This window comes from Ixodes scapularis, unplaced genomic scaffold, assembly GCF_016920785.2.
Source record: "Ixodes scapularis isolate PalLabHiFi unplaced genomic scaffold, ASM1692078v2 PGA_scaffold2__306_contigs__length_199485367, whole genome shotgun sequence".
Taxonomy (NCBI): Eukaryota; Metazoa; Arthropoda; class Arachnida; order Ixodida; family Ixodidae; genus Ixodes; species Ixodes scapularis.
Genome location: NW_024609857.1, coordinates 142,036,528 through 142,058,851, shown reverse-complemented (window position 1 = coordinate 142,058,851; position 22,324 = coordinate 142,036,528). Strand labels below are relative to the sequence as shown.

At 49.1% G+C, this 22,324-nt stretch overlaps 1 protein-coding gene and 1 pseudogene across 1 annotated transcript in view; both read right to left on the bottom strand.

Annotated features, from left to right (window-relative positions):
* Positions 1–4,474: 4,474 nt before the first annotated feature.
* The window catches only part of LOC121836818 (protein argonaute-2-like), a 41,357-nt gene continuing 23,507 nt past the window's right edge, over positions 4,475–22,324 (bottom strand). The window contains exons 11-14 of the mRNA XM_042292048.1: positions 21,719–21,969; positions 19,703–20,134; positions 12,200–12,399; positions 4,475–10,841 (exon numbers count right to left, since the gene is read on the bottom strand). Coding sequence (XP_042147982.1) covers positions 10,733–10,841; positions 12,200–12,399; positions 19,703–20,134; positions 21,719–21,969 — 992 coding nt within the window. The 3' untranslated portion in view covers positions 4,475–10,732. The remainder of the gene's footprint in view (positions 10,842–12,199; positions 12,400–19,702; positions 20,135–21,718; positions 21,970–22,324) is intronic.
* Positions 16,810–17,532, bottom strand: LOC121836819 (annotated as a pseudogene).

The window sequence follows — 22,324 nt, the reverse complement described above, 5'->3', positions numbered from 1 at the left end:
CACAGAAAGAGATCGATGGCTAGAGGGAATGCAGACAAAGACGGCTCTGGAAAGCTATAGATTAAACAAAAGAGTTATTGCCAAAGAAAGCATTTATGACAATTCTAGGGGAAGCTCATTGCTGTTTGAGGCGAGGACGGGTATTCTGCGAACCAGAACATACAGAGTGAAGTACCAGGAAATGGATACAGTGTGCACTGTTTGTGGAGAGGAGGACGAGACGGCTGAGCACTTGATACTCTACTGTAGAGGGCTTCACCCTATGCCTACCGAAGACAACATAGATTTAATAAAGTCATTGGGTTTTAGAGACAGCGAAGGGAGAGTGGATTTCAAGAGTGTAGAGATTACCAAGCAAAGATTAAGTGAATGGTGGCAGAAATCGAGAGAAAACTAGGTATTTTCCTATTCACTGATGGCAAGGGGGTTTCATAGCCTCACTTTCTTTGCACTCCGGAGTGAATATATATTTCACATTTAAATATTCTAAGCTTAAATGGTAAAACAAAATGGCTAGGTGGCGTAAGCTACCGCCCGATCTAAAGGGCTCAGCCGTATTCATCCATCCATCCATCCAAACATGAGTTGGTGTATACCGTGTGTGTGTCATTGAAGCAGCAGTAAGCATGATAATCCAAGCTAATCCTAGACAACCAGAAAAGCTAAAAATAACCAGCTGAACCTAAGCTTACGCTACGTATATCCTGGCAGAGCGGAGAACACATGTACGACGAAACCGTCCGATCCGACGTGCGGACTGCCGGAATGACCTTGGGGGGAGAGGGTTTTCGTAGCATCGGAGAGCGTAAAAACCCTCGCCTCCGACCGTCGTATTGCGCGGTCGGACGTCGGATCGGACGGTTTCGTCGTACATGTGTTTTAAGGTGCCTAGATGTTTCCGCCGCTGCGGAGCGGAAACATGTAGGCACCCTAGCCGAGCTAAGCCACTGCAATTTTTTTATTTTTTTTGGCGGGAGAGGGTGGGGGGGGGGGGGGGGGGGGGGTTGGTTGGCTTGGGGTAATATTTGATGTGAATGGCTAAGAAAATTAAATTGTTTCCGTCATTGCGCGTCATAAATGTATTTGAAACCAAGGATTATCTCAGGATGATGTGAAAGGGGAACTGAAGCAAAAATATATTATACAAACCACTCAGTTGCGAATTTTTAAGAATATTTTTGAAGGAACGTGAGTTGGGCAGATGACCACTTTAGAAAGCTGTGTGGGGTTTGGATAAGCTGGCGTTCCTTCCACCACAGCTTGTGTCTGAAGGACTAACCTACATCAGGGAAAAGTCTGCCGGTGACATCGGCGACCTGCTCTACTACTTGATTGCACTTATGTCAACGGCCCCTTCCGTGTTCCTTCTGCGGCGGCTCCCAGAGCGAATTCTTCCTTTTGCCTGACTGTGCGCGGACGACGACCGGAGCTCACCCCAGAATGGTGGAACGCGCACGACACCACTCTTCAAGATAAAGACTGGACGAACACTTGCGAAGGATGGAATATCTAGTGCCTCCATGTGCGCTTCGCATAGGGTGGTGCCAACTGCCTGTTTCCCTTTCCCACACCCTCTTCCACCGCCATTTTGTTCCTCTCATTGTTTCCCCGTGCGCCGGAAAGTGGCCTTTGTGTCCATCGGTAATCCCATCCGAGGGGGAAAATGCTAATCCTCCCTCCGTGGGTTCCACAACGCTGCTCCGAACTTCTGAGATAAGGTGCTTGTTTCCGGGAGGGCTATTAGCCCCACGGATTATCGCCGACGAACAAAATGGCTGCTGGTTTGTCGGCGAGTGGTATTACAAAGGGTGGCATCACCCTAGCAAAGCGCACATGAAGGCTCCCTAGGAATATCGGGTTCCAGAAGCTCGTCGGCCATGCTTATACAAGCGTCTGGAGGCTGATTGAATGCTTACAGCACGATCAGGCGCTCGTTGCAATGGCATTGACACAAGCCCGGAGAGGTGAGCCCCCAGTGAAGCGGGTGCGAAAAACCCCTCCGCGTCTACAAAATCGTCCGAAAAATATTTGCAAGGGGTTCCAGGTACACCCAGATCTACCAACCCAGGTGGAGGTAGTAGGGAACTGCATTCGCTTCTTACCAATCAATAAATAAACTTGTTTCCACTCTAATCAAGAAACCATGCACCTGCCAGATTTGATTTATTGTTGCATTTTAGTGTTGCGCATGCACAGGGGCGGATGTAGAGGGGGGGTCCGGATGTCCCGACTCCCCTCTTGATTTTCACATGTGTAAAATTTAGGGCGTAAAACAAGGGAGAGGGGGAAGGGGTTCCTAAACATATGGTACGCTTACCAACACCTGACCCCCCCTCAGGAAATTCCTGCATCCGCCCCTGTGCATGCACAATTTTCTCCTGATGAGCTTTTGTCCGGGTCTGTGAAAAAATGGGCGAGCTTTTGTAAGGAATTTGTGACAGATACTATGGTGGCCATACAGATACCCTCGCCCAGATCCCTACTTGGTTATCGTTTCCCGGCAGCACTGGTAGCGGAACCAGCGGAATTGTGTCAGCCAAGCCACTCTTGTTACGACACATTACGTATCCCCTTGTTGGGCTCGGTGGTAAGCGGTGCACCGCGGATTCAGAACATCCTTGCCTTTTTATGGCTTCTTGCGCTCCTACACTCCAAGAAAAAAGGTCAGAGAAAAGGGCGCGCACGGGGACTCTCGGGCAGCGTCAAACAATGCCCCGGCAATAAAATACGAATACTCCTGTTTTTGTCAGGAACAAATTGAGTCGAACCCTCCATTTCACTTTTCTACCGTCTCTCCACGCGCCGGTAGAATGGTGCCTGGATCGGGTCTTTGACTGGTGTGTTTAACGTCCTATCCCACCCATACATCAAAAGCGGTCCCGATGTTGCAACAAATGACGCGAGTGTCACGCTGTTGCCTGTCGCGATCCTGGCGGTTGGCCGTAGAAATGCTGGCGAAAAGCTCGAGCAAACGCGAGTGTCGCTGTCGTCACGGCATCCCTTTAGGCGTCCCAACTCCGGCTGCTTTAGCTTCCGTGAACTGTCACAGTGGAAAGCGACCTGCAGCAGGACAGGCATCTGCTACATACACCACACCTGGTGGGACGCCGCCAGGGTCGCGACCGGCGACAGCATGACACTTCTATGACGTCATCAGGCGGAAATCGAGGGACCACTTTTTTGGCCGCGGTAAACACACCAGTCGGAGACGCGCTCCAGGCACCATACCGGTAGCCTCCCTTTTTTTTTTTTTTTTTTTTCTTTTCTCTTGCGGCAGCCAGCACGAGACTTCTCGCGTTAACTGCGCGCGCGAAAAATCTTGGAGGCTATGGTTGCAATTTGTTGTTTTATGAAGAGGCCACCGTGCATATTGTTGGCGCTGGCTGAAGGGTTCGCAGCGTAAACTTGGCAGTCCGCCATATTTTCTATATCTCTCACACATTATCCTTTCTTTCTTGGCTCGAAAAGCCTTTCTTATAGGTATTACGCACATTTGACCTCGGAAATACCGCGAAACCTTCGCTCTTGTAAAATGCAGTTCCAGGGTCACCACATAGATGGTGCCAGCCAGGGCCGTACCCAGAAAAAAAATTTGGGGGGGGGGGGGGGGGGTTTCGGGGACAACGGCGGCCATTTTGAAAGTGTTTATTGTCTTATTTTCGCCTATGAATCATGAGCATCGGTGGCATATAATGGAGAGTTACAGCAAACCGGAGAACCGGTCCCGGTTTGGTACCTGGTAGTCGACCGGCTCCACTGCGCGTGCTCAGAGGTGGAGATTAAAATGGGCTGGCTGCCAGTGCACCGACCAGGGCCGTACCCAGAAAAAAATTTTGGGGGGAGGGGGGGGGGGTCAGAACCCCCTAACCACCCCCCCCTGGTTACGGCCCTGGTGCCAGCGTGCCAGTGTCTTTCTCGTCTTAAGAAATTTTAAGAGGTTTTAACAAGTCTCGTCTCTCTCGGTCGTACTCGGTTGCAAGAGTGTGAACGGGCCTTTAGACAGCACTTACACATGACCTCAAATGTGGGAGCCAGGGCGAATTTATGGGCCAGGGTTGGGGGGTCTCCGAGATCCGACGTCACGGGCGATGCGTTGCCCAGATCTATTCTGTTGCCCCAATAATTGCCATTTAATATAAAAGCTAAACATTTCTTCCCCAAAAAAGCTGGTGTATGTAGTTTTTTTTTTCTCCATAAAATATCCGCCCCCAGGACGCTTAGAACGGGAAAGGGGGGGGGGGGGGGGGGGGGGTGTACATGCCACTCACGACACGTTTCCGATTCCAGCTCGGGCAGGTCTTTCTGGTCTTGTTCTAGCGCTCCCTGACCCAAGCCTGCATGTGAAACGTCGGGCAGACCCAGGATCGGGGCAGGTCTAACCATGTGCAGGAGCCATCTTTTTCCGAAGAGCAGCCTCTGCACAATATTCTTCCCTACATTGCACAGACACCAGTCAAAAAGAAACAGCCGTTCGTCTGCTGAAATAATACAATATTTACTCGATAATAAATACGTGACATATGCCGAAATGGATCCTCGATGTTTGCTTTCCGACAACAAAATGGGGTATGCCGTTGGAACATGCTCAAATACACAGCACTACAAATGTGAGCGACACTATAAGACATAAAAAGGTGTGGCATTGATAAAAGTCATGCTGGCTCAATTCTATGAATAAAAACATTGTTTAAAGATCCTGGTCGTCGGGCTTGCCTCTAACGGGCCAATCAAAGTGCTGGACACGTCTGCAGTAGGAGTCAAATTCTCAGCGGCAGCAGTTTCGAAAGAACGGTACCCTCGTAGGCCTTGTGCTTAGTACAAAACCAGTAAAGCAACCAACAATGTTTTGACACGATTGAAATGCACAAAAAAAGCGCAAGTTGAATGTCCCACATGAGCAAGTGGGACCCACATCACAATGTCTCCGACTACGTGCAAACCACACTTCCAGCGGAGAAAAAAAATATCTGAGGTCTCGACACTGGGCAGGAACTCTGAGGAACCCCAGGGAGCAACAGCAAACAAACTGGAAAGCATTTGCTGGCGACAGCAAAACAGAGTACGCAAAACGCCCATGGTAGATCTTCATTGGAATGTTTCAATCCAAATAGCATTGCGCAGCGATTCAACATTGCATCGCTGCAGACCAAATTGGAAGCAGCCTCCTCAGAGTTGGCAAGCTTCCAGAGGACAGCCCTTTAGCCACAGGCTGTTACTCTGAGCAGTCGGAGAGCGGCATGATTGAACAGCACGTACGGTAGGTAGCCTTTCCCTACACTTGAGGTAAACGGCCCAGCCCGACCTGTGCCCGACCCGCTGCACATTGTCAGCCCAGACCCGGGGCTCTAGTCCGGACATTTGGCGAAAATGATGGCGAGGAATCCAGCAGCCGGGATTGGCCGGTGCTGCGCTCGACCTTGGTGCCCTCTAATCGCGGCGGTCGAATTCTTCGCAGACTTTTTTTGCTAGGTGTCCAGAATGGAGCCCCCGTCGTGCGTCGTCGGCCTGGACCGTTTGGGTTTTCAATTGAGGTGGGTGAACGTCGCCGCCACCATACTGCCGCAGTAGGCCACCCCAGCCATTGCACCGCACCACCTCTTAACCCTCGTCAAGCTCGAGGTGCCTTTGGTGGCGCATGCTGTAGTTCCCGACAGGATAGCAACGGCAGAAAGGTCTTTCGGGCATCCTGTCTCCAGCGAGAGCTTCCCACCTTCGCCGACGCTTCGGCGTGTCGCAAGCTACGAGCACGTGCAGGAGGCCCGAAAGAGACGCCCTGCAGTTTTAACCCTGCCGGTGACCACAGGACCGGGAAGTGCTTGGACCGAACGGGATTGCTACGGGAGGCTACGAAACAAGTGGCGTCGATGTGGCGACGCCGGGCTTGAACACACAGATGCTCGATGAGCGGCACTCGAGAAAACACTGGTTAGGGGCCCATAAAGAAACAGTGCGTGGCAGCCACACGTCAATACATAATTCAGAGTGGTTAAATTACGGGGTGGTGTGGCTGACATAATCACAGCTCACTTTGGGTCTCTAAAACATATAAAAACAAAACGAAAAACCTTCCAATCATCTAGGTCCTGAGGTGTAGCCTTCAAATTAACCGGCAACGTTCTCCATAGCACTCCATATACAATTCCCGAGACCGCACTTGCACTTCGAATCAACCAAAACTTCCAAATTACCGAGTCTACACTCCTCCTGCTCTTCAAAGGCCACTCGCCATTCAAAAGCATGTCGCCTTGGCAGATCTTACTTAATTTCAATCGCGACACTGGAATTCCAGACGCTCGTTGCAAAGACTAATTTCCCTTCAAAACCACAAAAATGGCGCCGATCCTAGTTTTCTTTCGTCGCAAGCGAGACACTGGCAACCGAGAACCGCGTCCCATCGCGCGGCATAAAAAGTACCATTCTATAGGCAATTTATAAGCTCTAGGCTAATGAGCACTATCGTTGCTTTAACTCGATTAGAAAATAATAACAATAATGAAGTTATACGCTCTATTCCAGAAATATTTGGCTAAAGCTCCATGAACAGCACTATTGCACTTTCCAAGACACAATGAACTCTTCTCAAGAGAAAGAAAAATCACAATGCTTTGCCGGAGTGGGCACTTCAGGGAGGACGTCCCCCCAACACCAAAGTTAAGTTTCGCTACCGCTGGGATGTACTAGGGCTTCCTTATTCACTTCACATCTTTCATTATATCCAAGATTTATCTCCAAAGACTAACAAAATTTCTCGCACACTTTTGCGACGAGCACTCGGTGCTACACCGATTCAACGCAAGGCCCAGTCAAAAGCTGCAGCAGAAACAAACGAGTAATTTGCACTTCTTGTTTACACAGTCAGAGTGAACCGTGCTCACTCCGGCCGTGTAGGCCAGGATGACTGTTCGATCTCCTCACCAGCATGTGCCAGTTATGTTTGTGCATGCGTTGTAACTGCACTTTTGTAATCTGCTCTCTTCAGTGTTTTTCGATACTGCCGCTTCTGGACTGTAATGGGCAAAGGGCTCTATGGGCAGAAATGCCTTTTCCTTCTAGAGCCCTCGGTTCGAAAAACCAATGAGGCATAAACAAAGAGAACCCGCGTGCTAGGAACAGAAGCAGGCGTCGACTAGGTCTTTTCCCAGGTGGCCTTTTCATTTTTTCAACGAAGTTGAGGACGGCTTCTAGGGTCCCCAGAAAAAAGACAAGAGCCCCCAAAATAAATGCTCTCGATGCGCGTCGGACGACACGGGGGCAACATCGTCCGGATTCAGTGCTAGAGTCACTTCAATGACCCGCCTGCGGTCATATCTGTTTTTAACCTGGATGGCCGAATTTCCCATTTCTCAAACCCTACCAGAATAGCTCCAATGAAATGCGCAGTACAGCAGGGTTCTTTCTGCGATGACGGAACCAGTTCGAGACACCTGGATCAAGGCAGAAGAACCTCTGCAATTGTTTCGCTCACAAACGAGGCTGGTACGTGCGTGCAAAATTACCAAAACCTCGTATCAAATTGAAAATGGGGTCCAAAACTACTTCGTTACACCGAGAAAAAAAAAAGATGATGATATGAGGCGTACGACGCAACAATTTCATTACACCGCAAATTTTTTGTTTTTGTTTTGAGGTATCGCACCACTACGCGGCGGGGCTTCTATGGGCAAATGCACCTTTACCGTCGTCTATGTTTTCATCTCGAAGCTGCACATGATTCCGATGGCGCACTTTTGGCAACGATACACGCTGCTGCGTGACGCTGCCGCCTCCTCTCCGATGCCTGGCAACTCGAACCATCGTATTTCTTCGAGACAACGTCAGAAATCGCGGAGAACGCGTAAAACAGTTGCACAATTCCATTCCCAACTGCACAATCGAAATGCCATCGGCATTAATTGTGACTGCATGTACCAGCTGGTTGCGAAAATGGCCACCACCCGATTCTTTCACTGAATGGCAAAACCACAAAACGGCGCCTCTTTGCGGACCGTCGTTGCAGAGGGTTCGCGATCCCACCGAGGGTAAAAGAGAGACATTCAACCTTTGGTGCTTGAGAACCGATGAAACTATTCCAGTCGCTCGTCCCTCACGTGCGCGACGTATGGCTGAAAGGGGACGAGTTAAACTTGTCCGCTTTTATACCGTAAACACAAAAAGCGAGCCAACGCAAAAATTATCAAAATATTTTCCCCCGAAAATTAAAGCCGACAGCCGGTACCCTCACAACCAGCTCGCAGTCTGCTCCCACGGTTCGAACCATTGCCGGGGGGCGGCGCGATCTACGGGTCAATTTCCGCTCGAGGGTTAAACAACGCTACGATTCCTACAGGGCTTGGCAGTTACACAAAACCGTGCATTTCGGGAAGTAATCTAACCGTAGAGGATTCCCACATCAATCCATTGACACACCCAAGGCACCGTCACATTGAGGAAACCGTTCAACAACTTTGTCCGTAAAAACGAGGGAAAGACATTTTTGGCGACTGTGCCACGTTGCGGCAACGGCAGCAAGCACCTTTGCAGACGGTCGGAGAACGCCCCCATCATACTGCGCCACAAACACGAAAGACCCACCGCAACACTTCATTTTCCTTTTGAATAATAGTAATGGCGACTTACTTCAATTCGTCTGCAGCGAGGCATCGCTGCACACAAATGGAAAGGATTGCAAATTCTCACAGCACGACATCTGCCAGCGAGTTAATGGAAAAGGCATAAACGCGGAGCATTTTCTATTAATTTCATCAGAATGCTCTGCATTAGCCGACGACACGGCGGGGTCTAAGGAGGAAATGGCCGGCATTTTCACGATTCTTCGCCAACATACAAAGTGGTTCTGTGCTATAAATCCCATTTCTAGCACACAAAAGGTCAGTGCCAAAAGCAAAGTCAGCGTAGCCAACCGGCAATGCCGATGTCGCTTACAAATTGCAAACGACAGTTCCTGGTCGGGATAAAAAAATATTTTTCAACGCCGTCTCACGCTTCATATTATTCTGCGCTGCTTTCTTTTCCTAGATGAATTCTAATAATTTTCAATGCATGCGTACACACATCATCTTATGATGCTAGCAATAAAGTGCCCACCAGACAATGTGGAAATCGTGCAAGTAATAAAAGCATTTGTCAAGTTACCTTGGCCGCACATTTGGCTCAATTTTACTGGTGTGTTCACGGTTAAATTCTTAGAACAAAAAAAAAAGACACATTACCAAACGGACTCTCTCGGAGTTTTGCGCTGTTGCATTGCCAGTACAGAATTTGCTCATTGACCAAACTCTGCAACACGTGCCGTCCAACACAACACATTCTCGTTTCCCCTGCCAAGAGTCGCACCAGAGTGACACTGCTGCCTGCGGCGTGCTGCCGTGACCGCAAAGTGACAAGGTCGTCGGGCAACAGAGAGGACGACCGACTCGACCGATCGTTAATGAACACATTGCATCGACGTTGCCGCACTTCCTCAATGCGGCAGGGCCTTTAGCAACAGTGATAAAACCTTCGTCGATAACATCTCGTTAAATAAAATCGGCACGCCACGGCCGAGGGGGATGCCGTCGACGCACCTTCCGATGAAGCGACCAAATTGGGGACGTCAGGGCGACCGGCCGGGTCATGGCGACGGGGACGGCAAAGAATCGCCGGGCACTGCAACCGGTACGTTACACTCTTCCCGACCGACCGCCATTCGTTCCCGAGCGTTTCATGGCGGTCCCGAGCAGAGGACTGACACATAAAAGGAAAGGCGGGGACAAGGCATTCCGACGGAGCTTGCATTGGGGGTTCGACGACGCGGACGGGAGCGGACGAGATACAGCACCTACTTTTTGGCCAAAGGTTCGGTGCTACACGCGCTGCCGTTTCTACGCGACGCGCACCCCCAGTCGCCGCGATCATTCCGGCGGGATCCGGGGAAACAACCTCGGTCAGCGGCAAGAACGCCTCCGAGGGGGCGGGCTCTAAGGGCGCTCGCACGGACTCGCTCTCGGACACCCCCCGCTTTCTCTCGAGCGACGTGCAACTTTCGCTCACTTCCTCCGTCGCACGCATTAAGAAAACTCTGACGCCCAACGAACGGGAATTTCCGGGGAGGAAAGCGACGCCTAGGGCATGCGCTCGGTCGTCTAGCGCTCCGAATAAATTATCCGTTCTAGACGTCCTCCTTCGAAACGTGGGGGGCAGTGAGGGGAAGAGGGGGAGGGGTCGTGTGACCGTGGTGCGAATCGGAGGCGTGGCTTAAAACAATGGCGGGCTTTGCGAGGTGTTGGGAGCCACCGGCCCTGGGTGCATTCAGACGACAAGAAGACGAACGTGGCAATGAAGCTCGGAGCCGACAAGCGGACGGGGGACACTAGAAGGACCAAATGGCGACGCACCAACAGTGGCGACATACAGTAAAAGCTGCGTGCAAGGGTGGGCGGAAGGCGGGCAGAGGGGAGGGAGGGGTCGGTTCCCGACGGCCGGCCCCTCCAAACAACATAGACGCTGCGTTCTATTCATAAAACTGGCAAAACGGCCTTTGACTAAAATGGACTCTCCCGACGGCTGCGTGTGGCCCTCTTCGAACCCGGGCATGGCAGGCAAGCCGGAAGCACCCGCAAGAAGGTGCTCGGGCGGCGTGGGAGCTGCGCCGCCGCGGCCGAAACCGGCGACCAAAGCGCACACGCTGCAGCTGCCCCTTGGCCAGCCCGGTCCGCTTTCCCCGGGCCGGCCCGGAGCTTTCCCGGGGCCGAGCTCAGGCGAAGTACATGACCTTCAGGGTCTCTGGGTGGATGGTGACGGCGCGCGCCAGCGCCACGACTGTGCGGTCGTCGCCGTTGCTCGACTGGTGGCTGCCTTCTCCACTGAAAAGAGAGACAACCACGTCAGGCGCTCCCTTTCTTGCAATGTCTGCACTCCGATACGCAAAAGGGCAAATGCTACAACCCCCGTAAGCTCTGGAGCAAGATGCATAAAAGCTCTCTGCGGGAGTTCGGTGCGAATTGCTCCGACGCACTTTAGTTGCCTCGGCAGAACTGCAATTTTACCATTTTCCAAGTCATGCTGAAACAAAATATGGTTGCTTGGTAAGAGGCACGCAACCTTCAAATAACTTGTTCTTTTTACTTTTTTTTTCTCCCCTGTGGCGCGTTACATTATTTTTCTTACGAGGCCCATTTCAAATGTCGTTAGGCCTACGTTAGTAAGTGGACCCACCAGATGTCAAGCACAGTTTCTTTTAACTGAGACTGCACGACTCGATGCAATACGTGGCAGCAATCACAGGTCGCACTGATGCAGAATCGATATATGCGGAGCAAACCTACAATCACTGGCTATCTTGACATTGACATACACACCGAGACAGCCACACAGAAACAAGATGTGCCCGTTTTCTTTTCCTTTACCATTCGTAGAGCAATTTTACGACGGTCGTTTGACCATGACTGTCAAATGACCCTTCCAGTCGCTATATATGCAGGCAAAGCATTTCCCTAAGCTGCAGTCTTAGGCTCGCATATTCGACAGAATTACGCCCAACTTATTCAACTCTTCGCCTTTGCGCTCGGCCTGTGTGGCCACAGCTACTGCCGTCTACTTTCCATTGTTGAGGGGTATTGCAACCGGCTCGATGCCCGTCCAATAAGCTTCTCTACGGCATAAAGTTTCACGGTTAGGTGTATTCCATAAAATTTATTTTCATAATCGCCTCTTGCTCGATCAAATGATAACTCTCTCCATTTACTTCTTACCACATGTCGATCATCAGTCCCAAGCTCATTAACAATGACATTTCCCTCGTCCTTCCTTCCTTGTACAGTATTAAAACGGAACCAACTCTCCGGTTTGACTGCTACCATCACTGACCTTAACTTGTTCCGAAATACTGTCACTAACCCATCTTATGAAATGATTCAATTTCTTTTTGACTGTTTGTTTGTTGTCATAATATAGCTTGTTAGTTATAGTTTTCCTCCTTTTTTTTCAACTGCTCTCCCCCTTCATAATGCCTTCGGGCACTGAAGATACACGCAATAAATAAACATTAATAAATTAGTTGCCGAGATCGCCAGGCCCGTCTCGGACGCGCGATCAGATCAGCGTCCCCGGGAGATTGCCATCGCCAAAACAACCGCTGTCGGATCGGACATGAGATTCGCTCTGGCGTCTCCTCGGCGGCCGACAGCAAGACGCCTGGAAGGTGATCCCGGGGGGTCCTCACCTGTCGTGCTCCTTCTCGACGAGGTGGTAGCGTGCCCGGAAGGCCACCAGGTGGGCGTAGTAGGCCGGGGCCGGGATGGACACTGACCGGGTGCAGCGCACATACGTGTGGCACAGCTGGTACGTCAGGCACTGCAGCTCATCCGCAGAGAACTGGTTGTCGTCCCACAGCACGTGGTAGTGCGACGGGCGGCTCGTGCCCTGCACGGGAGAGCGTGCCGCCGTCAGCCTTTCCCGCAGGGCTTGAGTCACGAGGATTATGGGCGTGTATTTGAGTCGCCATTGTTCGTTTGTACCGAACATAGATCATTCCAGTTGGCTGAGAACGAAGAGGGAAATGAAGCCATGTTTGCACAGTTTCAACGGTACAGCCCACCGGAACTGCCCAATCGTTGAGAATGGCCAGTTTGTCGTCTGCTGTTGGGCAGGAGATCGAACTATAGGGGGCGCTCTGACCCGTTCGTTTCCCCATACCTCGGTGTTTACTCAACACAAGGCCTGTGCACACAGGGTGTCTACCAAGTTGACGTTTACAAATTACCCGAGTTTTCCAGGTTTTCCCCGAATACTTTTGTGAAATTCCCCGAGTGACACAGAACTTTATTTTAGGTCAAGATGGGCTGACACCATGTCGCCAGATGCTGTCACTCTCTAAAAAGCATATTATAAAATAAAAAAAAAACATAATACAGTTGTGGAAATGGAGCGTGCTGGTTAAGTTACGGTGTTTGTGGAGAATAACATAGAGGACGAAACATAGAGAGAATAACATAGAGGACGTGTCGTCCTGTTTTCGTCCTCTATGTTATTCTCCACAAACACCCTATAATACAGTTTTAATGGTAACAAGTAACTTTTATAAGATTCAAAAACAAACAGAACGGAGTGGTTAGCAAAATTCATAGCGGATAAAATATAAAAAAAAAGGTAAACCGAGGTTTACGTTACGTTTACGCCCCTTAATGCTTCCTTAACTTTTTGCATTGACCTTCATGATGTATTAAACCATATTGTTGTAAGGTATCCGCATTCACCAATTTTTTTATTGGGAGAGTTTAATTATCTCAAAATAATTTGGACTGCTAATGGCCTGCTTATCTCTAATTTATAGAGTGAAGGAGCATTGTTTGTAAACGTTTGCACAGATTTTAATTTCTCCCTGCTTATAACTCAGCCCACTTGAACTGCAGCATCATGCGCCAGTATACTTGATCTGGTCCTGACGATTTCTCCGGATGTAGTTCACTGGTTAACATTATTACCTGGATTAAGTTATCACTACCTCGTTCATTTCACACTCAAAAAAGCTGTTAATCGTTCAATCAAAAACCCTAAATATATTAGGACCTGCAACAAGGCCAACTTTGATTGCATCAATAGAGAGCTCGAAATATTTGTGGATAGTACATGCCAGGACTTCTTGAAATGAACCACAGAAAATAGCTGGTCCCAGTTTAAGGACAAGGTGGACCATTTAGTTAATAAATACATACCCTTAACGCATCGTTCCGTGCAAGCATTGTCCTGCTGGGTTCACCATATCGTTAAAGTGCCTCTTAAATAAGAAAAAACGGCTATTCCAGAGTGCCAAACTAAGTGATTAGCAAGAACACTGGACTGCTCATCACAACATCAACTTCTTGTTTAATGATGCAATCAAAAGGCAAAGCACATTTTTTTTTTTTTCTTTCATGACACACTTTCTTCCTTACTGACAGAAAATGCCAAAATATTCTGGAATGTAATTGGTTGCTCAAAGCAGAACTCAGTATCTCCAAATGATTGAACTGGTATAGCCCTTCCTTTTGCTGAATGTTGTTCACTATTGAATCAAGTGCTCTCCAAGTCGTTCTTGCAAGTTTCCTCTGTTTGTCTTTCTGACACTGGCGTTACAAATTTCCCGCCTATGGATCCTGTTTCTATTGGCTGGGTTGGTGTAACGCACCTATTCATAAATTCAAAGCTTTCTTCCTCATCTCGTCAGGAACGGATGATATTAACTCCAAATTTTTGAAAAATATTGAAGTGTACTAATTTATTATTGTCTAATCTTTTTATTCCCAGTCACTAGGATCTTGTTTGGTACCGAGTGATCGGAACATGGGCAAGGCGGTTCCTTTATTTAAGTCTGGTGGTGTGCACTCACCACTTTAACTACCGGCCCATCTCATTAACTAGCATTCCCTGCAAAATTTTCAAACATATATTTTATTTCAACATGGTTAAATTCCTTAAAGGGAAGCTGAAACACTTCTTGAAAAAAACGAGTTAGAGGTGAATTCTGGCGTATTTTTATCCCGTGAATCTGAATATCACTTTTGTTTTCCCTGAAGATGCAACTAAAAGCGAGAAAAAGCGAAAAAACATTCGACCAGTCGTGACGTCATACTAGGATCTTCGGGCCGCCAAGCGCGTGTCGCTCGTGTGTTCAGCGCGTGCAACGCAAGCTTGCCAGGTATATTTTCCCGCACTGACACCAGTCGTGACGTCTCTTTCCGACCTTTCTGAAAATAGCAAGAGTGCGCGTGCATAGCTTTGATAGGCGCTGAAAATGCGCGAGAGCAGATATTCCGAAGGCTCCTAGTGTGACGTCACGCCCCGGGAAGGAGGGGCTTCGGCGGTACTTTAAAAATTAATTTCTGAAGCCCCCGTGCACCAAATTGAAAAATAATCTTGATATTCCTCATCCTGGGGATAGAATGAAGGCCATTGAAATGTTTTTTCTCAAATAGAGAACCGCTTCAGTTTCCCTTTAATACTAATTCATTCTTTATGTCATGCCAGCACAGATTCCACAAGTCATTCTCATGTGAGACCCAACTAATATCATTTACAAAATAACTTTTCACTGCTTTAGACAATGGATTTTACGTTGACTGCATATTCCTAGATTTGTCTAAAGCTCTCCATCTTCTTTCTCACCAACTAGTTTTTTTTTTAAGTGAAGCACACCAAACATTGATAGGCACATTATTGGTTGGATCGAACACTTTTTATTAGAGGTGTGCGAATATCAAAATATTTCGAAGCGAATCGAATCGAATAGTAAAGGTTACGAATCGAATCGAATCGAATATTTTCGAATACAAATATTTTTTATTTGATGTGAATCAACCAAGGATACTCTATCAAAAACGAACTGGGAATTCTTTTTCAGCAAACGTAATTACAAAAAGGTTAACTTTATTATGGCAATAAAAAAAATGTCACACATGTGACTGATAAAAAGACAGATAAAGTAATACTAGTAAAACACGATTTAGAGTATGAAGTTACAGAATGTTGCCATGAAGAAATGTAAGTTGTTCCACATGTTCTGGGAGCAGTGATGCTCTTTTGCTGGTCACAATTCCCCCAGACACTGAAAACAGGCGCTCGCTAGACACACTTGTGGCTGGTATGGCTAGGTACCTTCTTGCAAGTCGAGCCAACAGGGGGTATCTTGTGGCACCCTTCTCACACCACCACTTGCAAGGATCCTCTTCCCGAGCCAGGACGTCTTCATGCAAGTAGCTTGCAACCTCTTCTTCAGCTTGTGTCATTGAATGCTGCTTTTGTTTAATGAGGCTGTCGAAGTTTTGCCACAGCGCTAACCTGGACGGAACTTCAGGGGCCGCTGTCTCTGAGGGCGCCCCTGCGCTTCTTTGTGTCTCAGGGATTTTTTGCGCTTCCTCAACTCCCAGGTTCTTCAACCAGTTCCCCATCGACCTGTCCTCTTCGTAGACCACTGCCTTGAACCTTGGGTCTAGGAGCATTGCCAAGCTGGCTACTTGGTCAAATTTGTAGTCAGGAAATCTTGTCTTGAGGCACTTGGCCAGGTTAGATGAGAACGAGGAAGTTATGGTCTGCTGGCTGATGGAGCTGTTCAGGCATGCAAGGATGCAATACAAGATGGGTATTTGGGCTGACAAGGTTGGGTAGCTGTCAGCTCCAGCACTGGTCGTTGCTTCTTCTAGTGGCTTCAGAGTAGCAACGTAATCACTCATTTCCTTCCATTCTGTTCCGGTAAAGCCTTCAATTGACCCCGCTTCAGATGCAAGGTCAACGGTTACTGCTTCTCTTAACTCTAAAAGCCTGGACAGCATTGCACATTCACTATTCCACCTTGTTTCAATATCCTGAACAACATGCAGGGGGGATCTGCCTATTTTCTTTTGGTAGCAGTTGAGCCTTTCCTGAGCTTTTGGGCTGCTATGTTTATAGTGCCCAACAATGCCTCTTGCTTTTTTACAAAGTACAGAAAGTCCTGGAGTCATCTCTTTCGCGTCGCTGATGACTAGTTGTAAGGTATGAGCAAAACAAGTTCTTTCACATCAAGGAAGTGCATGAGTGGCTGCTCTGATGTTGCGAGCGTTGTCAGTCACCACGTAAAAAGGGCAAACGTCCTTTGGAATGTCCCAGTCTGTGACAAGCTTATCAAGAATTGAGGCAATTCTAGCTGATGTGTGCTTGCCTGGGAAGTGACAGGTGCTCAAGTTGTAGCGAGTGAGCTTGAACTGCGAGTCCAGGAAGTGGCAGGTCAGGCTGATGTAGCTTTCGTTCGCTCTGGACGTCCACATGTCAGAGGTGAAGGAGAGAGACTCCATGCCACTCTCGAACGCATTCTGTAGTTCAAGTCGAACCTTCTTTCTAGTGTCGTCGTACAACTTCGGCACTAACGTGCGCGACAGCGTTGTTCTCGATGGTGGCAGGTAACCTGGGACTGCCTCCTTCAATAAATCCCGGAATCCCCGGTCTTGCACAATCGTGTACGGTTGCAGGTCGAGCGCAACCATCTTGGCAATCTTCAGGTCCAAAGCCTCCCGTTTCGCTTGCGGCAGTGCCGTTTTTCTCAACACATCAGCAATGCTTGGCTGATTAGCAGGCTTGACTTTAGCAGCTGCTTGAAACTCCGCATACTGATTGGCGTGCCGTTTCAAATGGTTCACGAGAGTAGTGGTCGTGCCTGATGGGGTTCGCAGTGAGCTTTCGCAAAGGTTGCAGACAGCTTCACCCTGGCAAACTTTTCGGAAATGGGTCCATACGGGACTTCTTGTGCTGGCAGGAGGTTGTGTACTCCGCCGTGGTTGTTGAGTTCCTGACGATTCCTGTCGTGGCTCCATCAAGCTCAAGCACCAGCAGACACAGACGAGCGCAACCACGTGAACGTAAAGCATGGCACACGACACGAGGGATGAAAACGTGCGCCTCGCGGCCACCACAGCCTCCTGCAGAACTAACCTTGCGCAATATATTTTCGTGTGCAATAGTTGTGCCGAGAGAGGGCGCCACGAAGAAGCTATAAAGCTAAAGACGCAATACGGCTATTTTTCGGCCGAGGCAGCTGAGGGAGCAAGTCTCACTTTGAGCGGTGAAAACGGGTAGAAATAAAATGAATACTGGAAAACTGATTAATCAGAAAATCAAGCGGAAAATAACTCGAGTGGCATGATCCATCATGGCAACGACGGTAACAACTGTACAAATTATCCCCGAAAGTAAGCCGTAATCCATATCCAAATTCATAGCACTTTGGCCCCTTGGCCCTGTAGGCCAGTGGGCCAGTCTCTATGGGCTCTGTCGTTCAGTTGTGAGTGCTCATGAGTGAGTGGCTGTAGTCCGTGGCGTTAGAGCTCACGACGATGTACGTGCCCTTCCAAATCGTAGCCCTTTATCAAATTTATCGCAGCGATGGCTCCGTACATGTTTGCGCCCCTACCACTGGGCCATCTCCGCAATCCAGATATCGCGGCAAGCGAAGGTCAGATCGCGCTACCGCGTACATAGAATTTCCACTTCCATTGCTTCGTACAAGAAATAACACCAAAAAAAGGCACTTAGGTTGGCTTTTGGGGTTTGCCAAGTTCGAAACTATACTGCGCAGCCCAAAAACAAACTGGGAACGTGACCGCGATTTGGGACTTACCAGCGAGTTTCGAGTTATTCGCAGTTTTCGAATATTCGAAGAACTCGAATACTTCGAACAGTAAAAGTGCGAAGCGAATCGAATCGAATAGCGGGCACTATTCGTGAAGTATTCGAAGTTTCGAATATTCGCACACCCCTACTTTTTATCTAACAGAACCCAGTTCGTAACCGCTAACTATTTTGACTCCTCCCCCTGCGCGGTCGGCTCTGGTGTGCCGCAAGGCTTTGTTCTCGGCACCCTGCTTTTTCTTATCTACATAAATAATTCAAATCTACCAACTCATCCATCAAATTATTTGCTGACGACTGTGTAGCTTTTTGTGTTGTATCCTCTAGTGCCGATACCTTCATACTTCAGTCTGACTTTAACAAAATTTCTACTCGGTGCGACACACGAAAAATGTGTCTTCATACTAATAAATGCAAAGTGACGCAAATCCCTCGCCATACTAATAGTGAAAATTATTTATACCACTGTAGGGTCTGTGCTGGAACAAGTGACGTCTTACAAGTACCTAGGTGTCCATATCACAGCTAACCTCTCCACGCATGCACAGCACGGAGCACGGCTCATTATGCTAGCCACGCGAAACTGCTCAACCTCGGCCAGTGTAGCTCACGCTACAAAAATTTTAGAGCTGTATTTACAGCGCAAAACGAATTTGTAGTTGGCGCCCGTGGGAGCCGCCGCTGGTCACACGGTAGGTCTGTGCACCGCCGTTCTGCATCGCTGCCGCCGCAAAATCACGCCGCTGCCGCAAGCTGAGCATTGTGCGATGCCGTTTCAACGCGTTTCTCCACGGTGCCGTCGCCGCACAAGTTTGTCCGTCTGCTTGCGCTTTTTCAGGAGTTTCCTTTGGGCTCTAAAAGTTACTTATTAAGATTTTTGTTATACTTCAGACAAAGATGAATAAGTTACTTTTAGAGGCCATAGGAAGCTTCCGAAAGAGCGTAGGCACCACGTGATAAATAAGGGCCACTTGTCCGCGGCGCCCGCGGGCGCCAACTACAAATTCGTATAGCCCCGTAAATATAGCTCTAGAAATCTTTTTCCTTCGTTGCAAAATTGTTTTATGATATCCCCTTTCCATCTAAGCTGTTTAAAAAAAAATGTTTTCTTCCTTTGCATATGTCCTTTAAAGCTTTTATTCTACAAAACTCTTGCCCATTCCAAATTGGAGTATGCTTCTGCGTATGGGATGTAAGCCTAGACTTTCTTACAAATAACCTAGAATCAATACTAAATCGGAGTGCACGCTTTATTTTGTCTATCTACCATCATGGATCAGGTGTTTCATTAATGAAAGCTACTTTAGACCTTTCTCATCTCGCTCTACAGAGAAACATGCTAACTAGCCATTTTCATAAGATTTATCATCAAAATCATTCACTGAAAAGCGAGCTGCTTTTAGAACCGGCATAGTTGTCATCCCGTGCGGGCCAGTCATAAAGTAGGTGTCCCTCACTGTCGCACTTACATGTACTTTTTCTTCATTTATTCCTAAAACAAGCAACGAATGGAACCGCCTGCCCACCTCGATCGCCACCTTAACAGATCCACTCAATTTCAAATCTGCCATTAAAACTTTAACCCCACCTGGATGCCCGCGTGGGAGCAGAGGTAGAAGTCGAACTCGGTCGGGTGGGTGATGCCCAGGTCAACCGTGGTGCCCGCGGGGATGTTGCCGCTCTTGCCAATCTGCTCTTTCTTGTCCGAGCAGAAGAGGCGCGTGTGGTGCCGCTTCTGCACCACCACGAAGGTGATGCCCGGCTTGTAGTCCGCCTCTAGCTTCATGCAGGCCTCCCGCACCGCCAGCAGCTCGTGGTGCAGCACCTGCTGGAACTGGCCCTCCGACACGCCGTCCCGGTAGAAGATGATGCGGTTCGGCTTGAAGCGTGTCGACTTGTAGAACTGGATCAGGAGCTCCTTCACCATCGAGGCCAGGTCCTGGATGATCTCCTGCCGGTGCTGCTGCACCCGCACCGTGGCCGCGTACCGGCTCGGGTGGGCGTCCATGCTGCCCACCACCTGCGCCGACAGACCTTTTGGAAAACGGCGCCCCCGTCGCCTCCGCCGCACGCCGCGGCAATTTTGTTGTACGCCACGTGAACGGAAGAAGTTATGTATCAGTTCGGCGTTTTGGAAATTTTGAAACACGAAGAAGGCGGGACCAGAGTTGCTGTGGTCGCCGACAAAACGAGAAAGGCGGGGCACATCTTTCGAGTGCCCGGCCTCCAGCCTGCGCTTCGTGCCTACCACCGTTCTTTGGCTGTGCACACGCGCTCAAGGCTCGAGGCGACTCCGAACCATTGCCAAAGGTAGGACTCATGTCACAAGTGTTCTTTTCGTTGTCCTCCATATGTAGCTGTTGTTCCCATCATGTTAAAGGTAGAAAGCACGCGCTGGAGGTGGGACAACCAAAGGCCCTCCCTGCCGTTCTCAACTTGTCGGCAACCATAAAAGAGCTACGATCAGACTGTGGGCTTTCACACCGGGTAGCTAGGAACGTAGGGGTTCCCCGAGCTTCCAAATTTCTTGTCAGGCGTCTCTGCCCCAAGCGAAGCATCCATCCAGTTTAAAAGCTACTTCGGCCGACGTGAGCCACCCGTCGACGGGCACCTATGAGCCAAACGCTTCCTATACTCAACAACAACTTTTCTTGGCAACGCAGTGAAGAGGAGGACAGCCTGCGCACAGCTTTATTCGGCGCTCAAAATGGGGGAGGGAACGCATGCCTGTACCCTCCACTGCATTTCCAAGAAAAGTTGTCACAGAGTATAGTGTGTGCATCATTGTTTGCAATGTTCCCATAGGCTTCTGCGGTACTTCATTGCGTTAGTGCCGAGGCCGGGACGGATTCCTCGACCGTCGATCGAGACCAGAGCAAGGAAACTTGAATAGCGATGGGAGTGCATTCAATACATGAGGGAAAATGAAAAAAAAAAAAAAGACGTTTACAATTCTCTATAATGCCGAATAAGAGTGCAGCTCTTGAGGAAGAGGAGGGGAGAGTATGGGGAGGAGGGTATGGCCCTCCTCCTTCATACCTTCTCCTCCTCCCTCTCCCCCTCCCTCGTGAAGCCACACGTGAAGGTCGCACGAAAGAAAGTCATGCGAAGGTTGTGACCTTCAAATGACCTTCAAGTGACCTTTGTGACGCCACTCGTGACCCTAGTGACGCAATTATGGGAAACGTCCCATAATGCAACGTGCGGTTACGCCAACGGTGACGCCGATCAAGCTGGAAACGGGCACCTAAGAGCCGCGTTCTAAAATTGAAAGTATGTCGTGGGCGGTTCGTTCACTAAGCGAGTAATACGGTTCATGCTTGCCAAACCAATCAACCGCCTGCCTTTCAACACCTGACCTTGCTCTGCAAGTGGGAATGGGTGGGAGCACGATTACATTGCAAAAGATTGACATACGACAGATTCAATGAACGCGCACAAAGCTTACATTGCCCTAGCAGCTTAGCGCTGAACGGGGCATGATCAGAAAACGAGTGTGAATCGAGGGTTTTGTTTTGTTCGCAGTTCAGGGTGTGCAACCTCGAGGCAATATGTTCTCGTGCCTGGGACCTGCGAGGGTCGACAGTGGGGTGCCTTAACCTACCGCGGCGATGGAAGGCTTCTTGTTGTCGCCGGCCGGCGGGTGTGTGACGTCCGCACCCAGGAAGATGACCGGCTCGTTGAAGACTTTGGGCCTGATGCTAGGCACCAGGATGCTGTTGATACCGCCCAGCTTCACATTGATCTTGAGGCACAGGTTCGAGAGGGTCTGGGGAGACGTCTTGTTCACGTTCTTGGCCTGCACGCACTGCGTCGCCATCCCCAGCACCGTGTCCCCCACACGCTTCACCTCCGCTGCAAGGGACCCACAACATGCCATACGGTCAGCTCCAAGCGCTCACCACAAGCCCAAGGTCAAGCGTCAAAGAGATTGCAGACGGATGACTGCTAGATTACAATCAATTTCACAAAGATACAGTGACGTCTCGTCAATGTGGACACCTTGTTCTTTAAAAAGAGTGAGTTGTCGATAACCCAGTTCTTCCCCAAATATGTTGTCTAGATAGAGGGGCATCCATATTAGCGGTGTTCGTATTAATGAGACACAACCATACTATCCACATTATTCACTGCTGCGACTTTCAAGCTTGCACTTTCCTTTGTTCTAAAAGTATCGCAGAAGGAACACAAAACAAGGACAAATTTGTAG